The sequence below is a fragment of the Panicum hallii genome, chromosome 3 (genome assembly GCF_002211085.1).
Source record: "Panicum hallii strain FIL2 chromosome 3, PHallii_v3.1, whole genome shotgun sequence".
Taxonomy (NCBI): Eukaryota; Viridiplantae; Streptophyta; class Magnoliopsida; order Poales; family Poaceae; genus Panicum; species Panicum hallii.
In genome coordinates, this window is record NC_038044.1 from 5671317 (window position 1) to 5682618 (window position 11302).

General features: G+C 46.9%; 3 protein-coding genes across 5 annotated transcripts; all 3 read right to left on the minus strand.

Moving 5' to 3' along the window:
• Positions 1-225: 225 nt before the first annotated feature.
• On the minus strand, positions 226-2828 carry LOC112884035 (WAT1-related protein At5g64700-like). Of its 3 annotated transcripts, XM_025949335.1 has the most exons (7): positions 2728-2828; positions 2383-2621; positions 2228-2290; positions 1741-2104; positions 1015-1173; positions 706-857; positions 226-573 (listed from the first exon to the last, which is right to left on the minus strand). In XM_025949335.1, exons 2-7 carry the CDS (start codon positions 2553-2555, stop codon positions 363-365), a joined length of 1122 nt encoding a protein of 373 aa, XP_025805120.1. In that variant the 5' UTR covers positions 2556-2621; positions 2728-2828; the 3' UTR covers positions 226-362. The 3 variants fall into 3 exon arrangements, with proteins under 3 accessions (XP_025805120.1, XP_025805122.1, XP_025805121.1); XM_025949337.1 differs by lacking the exon at positions 2728-2828 and having other exon boundaries at positions 1741-2032; positions 2383-2721; XM_025949336.1 differs by lacking the exon at positions 2728-2828 and having other exon boundaries at positions 1741-2092; positions 2383-2721.
• Positions 2829-4169: 1341 nt separating this feature from the next.
• Positions 4170-6312, minus strand: LOC112887013 (WAT1-related protein At5g64700-like). Its single transcript, XM_025953083.1, has 5 exons — positions 6070-6312; positions 5879-5941; positions 5231-5765; positions 4986-5137; positions 4170-4849 (listed from the first exon to the last, which is right to left on the minus strand). Exons 1-5 carry the CDS (start codon positions 6240-6242, stop codon positions 4675-4677), a joined length of 1098 nt encoding a protein of 365 aa, XP_025808868.1. The 5' UTR covers positions 6243-6312; the 3' UTR covers positions 4170-4674.
• A 2837-nt stretch (positions 6313-9149) lies between these two features.
• LOC112886135 (WAT1-related protein At5g64700-like) lies at positions 9150-11089 on the minus strand. The gene is made up of 5 exons (XM_025951926.1): positions 10824-11089; positions 10643-10705; positions 10433-10549; positions 9888-10302; positions 9150-9769 (listed from the first exon to the last, which is right to left on the minus strand). The coding sequence occupies exons 1-5, from the start codon at positions 10997-10999 to the stop codon at positions 9326-9328; spliced, it is 1215 nt and encodes a 404-aa protein (XP_025807711.1). The 5' UTR covers positions 11000-11089; the 3' UTR covers positions 9150-9325.
• Between the last annotated feature and the right edge of the window lie 213 nt (positions 11090-11302).

The following is an 11302-nucleotide window of genomic DNA, read 5'->3' on the forward strand; positions in this document are numbered from 1 at the left end:
GGATCGGAGAAGCTGCGAGAAATCAAGGCGCGGGTGGAGCGGAGGACGAGGCGTCGAGGCGAGGGCCAGGGCGCTGCCATGGTCTCGCTCGCTCTTGTCTGCATCGTGCCGAGTAATCAAACATTTACAGCTGCAACCTAAGCATCAGAGACAACAAGCTAATTTTTTTAAGAACATTGCAAGGTAGCATACTCGCCGTCATGCAGCTTGTCAATCTACAAGCAATTAGCAGATTGAAGGGAAAATTTTATTAATTTCAAGTAACCTTGTATCGAGACGATACAACAGTAATTGAGAGTCACATCTATACACATGCTTATGTCGATCGATCAATCAAGATTAGCCCTCGACTGAATCCGTAATCACGCCTGTGCAACCCCCAACGTCGGTGTTGATTCCTCCTCCTTGTTGCCGCCGTCCTGGTGATCCCATGACTTCTTGTGTCCCTCATCTTGGGTTCCATCGACGATCATCTTCGCCACGCTGCTACCCATCAAGTCGATCTTGGTCTCCCTGCTTTTAGCCCACAGCACGCTGTAGAGTCCGCCAACCAGCAGAGCTCCACCCACAATACTGCAGCCATGCATGAAGGAGAATGCAGACAGGAAATTCAGGTTCATCTTTCGCCCTATACGTGATCAGTTCATCCAAACATGCACCAATGCTTGCAGCTCCCGGCCGTGATGTTTACTGTGATTTAGGTACCTGCCAAGGTGGACAATCTCTCCCAAAAAGAAAGAGGAGCAGAATATTGTGAAGACGAAGCAGAGTGGGTTCCACATCGCTAGGAACACTGGGCCTTTCATCTCCATACACCACGCTTGTAGGTAGTAGGACACTCCCGTCACCACAAAACCCTGTCAGATCCCACCGTCGATCAGGTGGGCATCCATCCATGAAGCAAGCAAAGCAGGCTATTAGTAACTTTTATCATAATAAATAAGCATGAATTTGGATCCTAGTTATTAGTAAGAAAAGGGGAAAAAACAAAGCATGCCAATGATTGCTTGTTACTGTGTAAACGATGGCGACCAAGCTGATGTCCAGCCGGAGATTCCACTTGGAGAAATCCTTCTCAGCCACCACTGCAACGACGAACGACTGCACCGTGCTAAACACGCATTGTGTCACCGTAACGAGCATCTTATTGGGGTACTCATTGAGCAGTGCAGACTGCATAGACAGAAATATATGACAATATTTGATCAGATGTACAACAAAAAAACCAGCTCTTGACCCATGCTTTCCTTCAGTAAATAAACTTTTTTTTTGGAAAATGGTAAGCTTCAAAAAGTTAGCCAGTGAAAAAAAACTCAGCAGTGAACTACTCGGTAAACTTCTAGCCTTTCATGAGTACATCTTTGTGCACTAGATGGGGATAGGACGATTATTCGTAGAAATTTTGGTTATTTGGCACTACTATTGAAGTTCATCATCGTATTTCCGTAAAAAAAGGTCAGTATCGTATTTAATGCACATGCTAAAAGAGAAAAGCAACAGTTGTGATCTTTTTTTATTGAAAACGATGTTAAAATCAGACCCCAAATCCCACTAACAATGTGTCACTGTTTGTACCTAGCTGCCCAAATTATTTGCTTTCTATTGCTCTTTTTCAACTCAAAAGTCTCAAACTGATGTGCATGTGCCCTTACATATATGTATCTTTAACAACGTGGAATCCACGTGACCGATGATCAGAGGAAAATTAAGAATGGGATGCTTGGAGGCTAGAGGGCGTACCTGCAGGACGATCCAAAGGGCCCACGTGACGTTGGCGAGGACCATGAGGAACGTTCCTTTGATCCACGTCATCCTGCTCGGAACATTGCTGTTGGAGTAGTGGGCAACGGCGAAGGCGCGGTGGGGATTCACGGGGCTCAGCGCCGGCCCGGCGTAGAAGGCGAGGACGAAGACGCCGGCGAGGCAGAGCGCTACGCCGGCGACCTTGGCCTTGCCGGAAAGGCTCCTCAACCTCACCACCTCCATCCTTAGCAGCAGCGCCAGGCAGAAGGCGACGACGGGCATGGAGTTGCTGGATGCAGATGCCACCGTCGCCGATGTGAACTTCATGCTTACGTTGTACAGGTTCAAGCTAAATGTATTCCTGTAATATCAGATAGGCGAGCCATATGCTGTAACTGGCTCACTGCTGCTACCACTACTTGTAAATCTCATCAGAAATTCAGAACTAATTCCAGAACACAATCTGAATCTGAAGATGCCATACCCGATCAAGGCATAGAAGAAGAGCTTCAGGAGCAGGCACAGGGACAAGGACCGCACATTCTTCCTGCAAATGATCCCTTCAAGTTAACTAACTAATGTGGAACCACCAGTTCATTCATTCTACTCTTTTTTCATCAGGTGTCTGCAGCTGGTTACCTTTCGAGGGCAATCGCAATAGGGACCAGGAGGAGCGACGCGGCGACCATTCTGTAGAAGATGAAGACGAAGGTGTTCATCCCATGGTCGAAGGCTGCCTTGGAGACGACGAACATGCCGGTGTAGATAAGCTGTATGACGACGGCGATCACGTAAGGCTTCTTCGCCTCCATCTCCACGGATTCTCGCTCTCAACAGATGCTAGCTGTGTATCACGTGTGGCTTGTAGCTAGCGAGATCTATAAGATGGAAGAAAACACAAAGTATGAGCTGTGCTTCCAATTAGATACCAGAAGCAAGTCCTGTCAGATACTATATGAGAGAGATGGCAACTCCGAATACAACCTGATAGCAGGCCAGACGTTTGGGTGCAGTGGTACATATCAGTGTGCTTCTTTCGTCTATTCGTAGAAAGAGAAAAAGCTATCCAGCCAGCAGGAAAAGGAAAAGGGGAATTTATCACGTCGCTTCTTTGTTGCACTCCAATCGCTGTAGTCTGAATCGTCACGCCTCATTGTTGCTATCTACCGGCTTCCTTCGTTTACATTATTGCATGATCTTTAACAGTTTCCACAGTCAGCTGAACTTGACCGCCTACTATTGTTTACAGATTTATGGGTGGCGTACAGTGAATCGATCTATTCTTTTGCAAAAGCTATTTTCATGGAAGTGTATACTGATCGTTCTAAACATACTGATAGTCAAACTTTTTGAGTGTTCTATGGTACTGTATGGATTCTGGAACTCTGAACATATAGGAAATGAAGGAGCAATTAACTCCTAACACGAGCTAGTACTCTGGCATCGTTGTCTGAATGGATCTATCCAAAGCTCCGACCAGCAGCTAGTTGTCAATCAATTATAATCATACTAGTTTTGCTGAAATAATGCATCCGTGAGGAGCGGATCATCAGTCGTTGCGAGAAATTTGTACCATTGTATGAACCGCCATGACCGGCTCATGCGTCAGTCAAGTAATTTTACCTTTGCCTTTGCTTGACCAGTCTTGGGACTAGTCTAGTCAATCATAAGTAACACTTGAAGGATTCAAAGAGTGTGCATCCAGACCGAGTCACTCAGGCTTCTTGACTACTGGTACAATAATATAGTACTATGGTTGGCTGGCCTGGTAAGCAAGTTACTTGATGTGTGTATTGTGTGTTAGCTAGGTCATGTATTCCTCGAGATCTGGTTAAAACTAGTGGACACTTGGAACTAAGGATTCTAATTATGACACTGTCACCAATAGAAAAGCTAGTGCTCTCCTCATTCTCTATTTAATTTGAATTTGAGCATGCAAATCTCGAAAACGACCTCACATGACTAGGAGTTAACCAGATGGTTTCCAGTGGATCACTCATTATTGGTTCATATTGTGAAGCTGTATGTGGTAACCTTGACGTTATTTATCAAGGATTCTAGAGGTTCTACCTCAATAGTCTCTTTATTCTTTTTGCGAGGTATTTAAGGCTTTGAAAAATATCAAAATAATAATAATGATTGTACTTATTACTGTTGGAATGTAAAATACTCGGGCAGCATAGGTCTTTTCATGAAGCAAGTTCAAGCGTTATGTTCGCATTGATTCAAATTGAAGAAAAAAACCCAATTATTGTTCCCTGTGCTTATATAGTTAGATATATACAGCACATAAGTCTTTCTTTTTTTGGACAATTGATTGGGGCCTTACGGTCTGATCCAGACGCCAGCCTTGGACTTCCCTAGGCCATAAGAATTCACAACTGAAGCAAATATTGGTTGTCTAAGTCCCACCAACACTCATGATGCAAAACAAACAACCATCTTAGATAAGAAACATTTTTAATGTAACAAATACAAACACTTGTTCACTATCACAAGCACAACAGACTAACAGTCAATGCAATAATATATTTGATGGAGTACAACAAGAGAACATCTGGCTTAGCCTAATAGCGATGGTGTGCCTCGTCTTGAGCATGGAAATAGCAATGACGATCTAGAAGAGGAAGCTAGCAGACACTAACGAAAGGCCTGTTACCTACATGCTTGGATCTAAGCGGTAGGTCTGCAGAGCATGACTAATCCAGTTACGTACGTTTCTCCTATCAATGTGAAAATTTTAATGGTTGGGAAACTTTTTGTTTCATCTTTTGGTACAATGTAAGTAAGAATCTCTAATTTTTCTTCTATATATCTCCTACGAATATGGTAACTTCCTCTGCTTCTTTCTCCTATTTGTATCTGTATGATGACAAATAGATATAGCTAAGTAAGGGCTAGGCTAAGATCGAAAGTATATTGATCATTCCGTCACACTTGTTCAACTATTGATGCTGTTGTCGGTTCCTCCTCTTGAGGTTTATGATGGCCATTGTCATCATCATCCACTGCATTCACCTTGCCACAAGATGCAATTTTTGCCTCCTTGCTCTTACCCCAGAGCACACTGTAAAGGCCACCAACCAGCAGGATCCCCCCGACAATACTGTAACAAAAACAACAAAGCAGGAAGATCCTCAGGTCCATGAATTCATTCATAAAGATCGGTGTGCATCCAACTTACTCACCGTCCTTTGAGGTTATTACTGATGAGTAGCTGAAGAATCTAGCTAGATAGTTACCTGCCGAGGTGGATAATCTCTCCTAGGAAGAATGAGGAGCAGAATACTGTGAAGACGAAGCAGAGCGGCGTCCAGACGGCTAAGAAGACGGGGCCTTTCAGCTCCACGCACCATGCTTGCAGGTAGTACGTCACTCCCGTCACCACGAACCCCTGTCAGATCCCACACCATCAATTGAACTGAACAATCATCATGATAAGTAAACCTATCTTGATCATTCCAAGCAAGAAGCGAGTGACTATTACGGTGTAAAGGACGGCGAGCAAGCTGATGTCGAGCCGGAGACTCCACTTGGAGAAATCCCTCTCCGCCGCCACCGCGACGACGAACGACTGCGCGGCGCTGAACGCGCACTGCGTCACCGTGACGAGCATCTTGTTGGGGTACTCCTTGAGCAGCCTGCCCTGCAGCACGATCCAGAGGGAAAACGCCATGTTGGCGAGGACCATGAGGAACGTCCCCTTGACCCATGTCATCCTGCTGCTTGGCGCGCTGCTGGTCGAGGCCGGGGCGTGGTGGGAGGCGGCGAAGGCGCGGTGGTGGTTGACAGGGCTCAGCGCTGGGCCGGCGTAGAAGGCGATGGCGAAGACTCCGGCGAGGCAGAGCGACACGCCGGCGAGCTTGGCTATGCCCGAGGAGCTCCTCAGCTTCACCACCTCCATCTTTAGCAGCAGCGCGAAGCAGAAGGTGATGACAGGCATGGCGTTGGTGGCCGCGGACGCCACGGTTGCGGATGTGAACTTCATACTCACGTTGTACAGATTTAGGCTAAAGGTGATCCTACAAAAAAGATAAAAGATTTATATGCCGCTGCTACGTACCTAGCTAGTTGGTTTGATCAAAACAGAAATCTTATTATTATTGCTAATTGATGATATGGATGCATACCGTACCCGATTAAGGCTAAAAAGAAGAGCTTCAAGAGCAACATAGGTGACAGGGAACGCACATTCTTCCTGCAAACAAAATGCCTCTCAAATCTCAGAACCGTTTCGTTTCGTTTCAGTAGCAGCTACGAATCAAGATCGATCAGAAGAAGCTATAGCTATTTTATGTGCAAGCTAGCATGATCCTTATTGGGTACCTTTCGAGAAGAAGCGCGATAGGCAGGAGGAGGAGCGACGCGGCGGCCTGGCGGTAGAAGATGAAGACGTAGGTGTTCATCCCGTGGTCGAAGGCCGCCTTGGAGACGACGAACATGCCGGTGTAGATGAGCTGCACGATGACGACGATCACGTAAGGCTTCTTCGCATCCATCTCGCTCGGTCGATGTGGTACTCAACGCAAGCACCGTACCCGTGGTCTGCTGTGTGTAGCAAGCTAGCTAGGTAGGTCTCTGCAAGGAGATCGATGTAGCAGCAGAATGATGAACATATATAAGTAGCTAGCTAGCAGCGTGTGGATGCAGTGCAGGCCAGGACTGAATAATAGTAGTATATATATATCATGTATGTGCAGGTTGTCATGTGAGTACGTGTTGCTTGCAAGACTGATTCAGCTGAATTATATTAGTGACCTGTTGGTCACAAGATGAGTTGTGTGAACATGACCAATCAGCTAGGAACAATTAGACTAGCTGCCAGCTTCATTGTTTATTATGTGTAGGTGTGTCCATATTATATGATCTGCGGCTGCTTACAACAGAATCAGAATGCAATGGAATATTTAATAAGGAAATGAGCCACCGCTGCACGCATGCAGGTATCCTGCAACTGCAAGCGGCAGCGCATCATACTGTATGGACTAGTGCCGGCAGAGCTGCCAACAAGCGCCGTCGGTGTGGGGACCAGGAAAATGGATGAAGCTTCATTCATCAGCTCTAGTCATTTGGCTTCTAACTCTGAGTGCAGGCAATCTTTAATTTCTGCTAAGCCATCACCGGCATATGGGTCGGTGATGCTTTGTTTGAATTATTTCAGCTCTATAGTTTGAATTATGAAGTACTACAGCGCATGTGTGTGTTTCTGTTTCATATTTGTTTTTCTGATGAACCGTATATTCTGCTAGACCTGGAAGACGGAGCAGGCAGTATTAATGAATAAAGCGCCGGCTATGAAAAGATTAACAAAGCAGAGATTGATTGGACTGGCAAGTAAGGATTCGATGACACAGTACCTGGCTGCTACATAGCTATATACTATGTATATAGCAGCCCCATTCAAAGTGCCCCTACTATATGCATTTCGGGAGTGAAGTCTCAAGACTGATTATTAGCCCGCTGCTACTGGTAGCTCTTTATTATCTTCAGTAGATCGGTAATTTAATCAGCTTTGATTGATCAGCCTTCGGACTAGTCATCAGCCAGCGCCCTAGTCAAGAGTCAAGACTGAAGGATTCAAACACGGTGCTTCGTCAATAACAATACTGTACTAACGTACTTACACTTGCTCTCTCCAATTACATATGTCTCTGCATTTGGTTTATAGGGGTGTGCATTCATACTCAACTGAGAATTTTGTCTGGGTGTGCTTCAGATTTTACATACTGTAGCTAGCCAGTGGAGTACATCCATTTTCTAGGCCATCTGCCTAGTAGGTCTTATTAGGCCATGTGTTGCTTGAGCTCTGGCTATAGGTATGGAACCCTAGAAATTACTCTCTAAAATACTAATTAAGGTTATGGCTATTAGCGCCAGTACAGGCTAGCACTTTCCAAGTCCATCCAGGCCTTCCATGTATTTCGGGAATGACCGCGGAATTGTTTAGAACGTCAAAGCCCCGAGGAATGAATGGCAAGCAGCCGAAATACGACCGAGTGGAATCCCAAAATCCGGCTGAAACTTTGTATTGGGACTTGCTCATACTGAAACGAGCTCCTGCTTCTACCGAGAAGCTTGGAGCGGGAGCCTGGCTAGATTGTCACCCAAGGCTGAGACAGAGAGAGAGAAACACGGGCATAACGACGTGATCTACCAGCTTTCGATGGGAAATGATAAAGACCTCGATGTATATAAACATATAAGGTACTAATATAGTATACTACCTAATAAAATAATAAACAACCAGATCATCAGATGACACTATTTTCTTGAAAAGTATCACCAGATGACTCTAGCTAGCTAGCTAGCTATTCCAAATCGCAATCAAGAAAATGGCCGCCTTCTGACGACTGCAAGTACACCCGAGTCAAGTCTTTGCCGAATTATAGCAATCCTTTCTTTGATTATTACAGTCAAGCACACCCGACTGTGTACTGCTTAGCCAGGTTAAGAGTAGCTAGCTCAGAGAGAGGATATGATAGCTATAGGGTACCATCTGTGCTTCCCGTTTGAACACTCCTGCTCCCATCCCAGGACGTCTACTCCAATCAATCTCGAGACTTGAGAGTGCTTAACGTAGACGGCGCCTAATTCAATAACATGCATGCTTTTCTTAGCAAGGTACAAAGCCTTCTATTTTTCGTTTTATTCTAAGGGCACTTGTTGATATATCTTAAGGAAAACTAATATAGCAGAAAACACCAAAGAAGAAATTATAGTGTATGAGCATCACATGCCAGGCATGCGTTTTGTAAATTAAATTACTACCTCTGTCCTAACATGTAGTTGTTTTGAGTCAAACTAGCTAGCCTAAATAGATCCATATATATAATATTTTCATAGTTCAGTTTTCGTATGTAAGTAGATGTTGATACCCTTCATAAATACTTCATAAACTTGGTTAAATTTAGAATAATTCAAACAAACTCAGAATCCCTTATATTTCAAACGAGGAAGCATTTGATTAGCTGCAACTAATGGTGTACCAACACATTCTAGGAATGCAACAGTATAATTATCACATACCTAATCACCGAACTTTGGCACTTGAGCTGCGGTTTTACAAGGAGGCGATCGATCGAGATATCAGGTGGATACTCCTTGGTCTTTAACTGCTCGATCTTGCTCTTCTCCATACACAGATCTGCTGCTTCTTCCATGAACAGAATAGTTGGGCCGGCCGGCGGCGGCCGGCATCCACGTCACCTGCCACCAGCGGCGGCCGGCGACGAGCGGGCGGAAAACGCGGCACCAGCAGGCAGGCACGTGAGCAGAGCACGTCGCATTGGGTTTTCCATCTACAGCTACTTTGCTCCTGCTCGTGGGCCCCGTATGGGCCGTAGCTCTCATCTGGGCTGGGTGCTCGACCGTTGTTGGGCTGCCAGTGTATGTAGTAGCTGCTACAATTTTGGCCCAATACAGCCACATTACTTTGCACGCGGCTCACTGGACCAGAAAAGTCCAGAACAAAAAAAGAAGGTACACCAATGCATTGGAAATACAGGAGCACGTACATAGTCCCCGTATTATACATAAGCGTATACGGTATACATACATGTCTGTGTCTCTGAGACGGAATTTCTCATCCGACCTGATGACGTAGCGGCGATGCCTCCATGGCGAACAAGTCCTTAAGCTGCGTCTCCTCCACCTCACCTTTGCGCTGCTCTACTTTGACCTCTTGCTTCTCCTCGTCGTCGTCGTCGCCGTCGCCGTCGCTGCAGATGCTACCGGTGCTGCGGTGCTTCGGCGCCTCTAGACTAGGCTGCTGCTGCTGCGGCGGCGGCGGCTGGTGTTGGTGGTGCAGGTGGTCCTTGCTCTTGCCCCAGAGGACGCTGTAGAGCCCCGCGACGAGGAGCGCGCTGCCGAGGAGGCTGCCGAGGCGGACGATCTCGCCGAGGAAGAAGGAGGAGCAGAAGATGGTGAGCAGGAGGCCCAGCGGGTTGGACATGGCCAGGAACACCGGCCCCCGCTTCTCGATGCACCACGCCTGCAAGTAGAACGACACGCCCGTCACCACGAAGCCCTGCAGATGTATATATAGAAATCCATTCAGCCAGTCAGTAACAGCACTTCATCTGGTCTGAATTTCATTGCAGCAACGAACGAAATCATCATCATCGCTGATGCTACACTGCACTCACGGAGTATCCGACGGCGAGGAGGCCGACGTCGAGCCGGAGCTTCCAGGCGGCGGGGTCCCTCTCGACGGCGACGGCGAGCAGGAAGGACTGGGCGGTGCTGAGCAGGCACTGCACCAGCGTCGACAGCAGCTTGTTGGGGTACTCCTTTAGCAGGGAGGCCTGCAGGACGATCCAGAGGGACCACGTCGTGTTGGACAGCAGCATCAGGAACGTGCCCTTGATCCACCTCCCCTTGCTGCCGCCGCCGCCGCTCGCCTCGTGATGCTCGGCCGCGCCGGCGAAGGCGCGGTGGTGGTTCACCGGGCTCATGGACGGGCCCGTGTACAGGGCGATGGTCAGCACACCGGCCAGGCACAGCGCCACCCCGGCGGCCTTGGCCATGCCCGACGGGCTTCTCAGCCTCACCACTTCCAGTCTGCAGGCAGACGTAATATAATGTTCAGAGATTATTAGCTTATTGTTTCACTATGTATATGTTGTCTTGGGGCAGCCAACAGAAATGTTTATATCCACTAAGTTTGGTAAGTGGGGGCTTAGTGGCTTACCTCAACAGGACTGCCAGGAAGAAGGTGACCACAGGAACAGAGTTGCTTGTTGCCGATGCCACGGTTGCAGAGGTGTACTTGAGGCTTATGTTGTACAGGTTCATACTCAATGTGTTCCTACAAATTCCAAGGTCGTAACAAAATCAACCCAAAGCACCCAAAGGCTTAATTTTATCTTCCTAGCAATACTGATCAGGTGTTGATGCATACCCTAGCAATGCATAGAAGAACAGCTTCAGGAACAACCAGAATGACATGGGTGGTGCATTCCTCCTGCGAATCAAATTAACAGCATCGATCGATATCAGTACACCGATCATATATGTCAGAGACAAATAAATGATTTTTTTCAGTCTTGCAGACTGCTTATATTTAGTTAACAATATGTTACCTTTCGAGAACAATGGCGAGGGGCAGCAATAGAACAGTGGCCGCTGCCTGGCGGTAGAAGATGAAGACGAAGGTGCTCATCCCATGGTTGAATGCCGCCTTGGAGACGACGTACATGCCGGTGTAGATCAGCTGTATGATGATGGCAACCACATAGGCCTTCTTGCCTGTATCCATGGCTTACTCGACCGAATGAGAGAGATGATGGCCTAGCTGCTGCTGCTGCTAAATGCCCGGTTACTCCTGAGAGCGAGACGGTTCGATCGACCGATCAGTGGTTGTGAAGCAAAGGAGTGCAGGGGTGCAGCCTTATATAAAGATGAAGATGCTGCATCATCTGCTTGTCTGGTTGGATGTTCCAAAGTTGAGTGTAGCTTTTCCCTGGCCTCCTCTGAATCACAATATTTTTGTGTGTGTGTTTGGGCAACCGGAAAGAGTGATGTGGTTGCCTTGGCCCTTTGGTTATGTCAGTGCACTGCA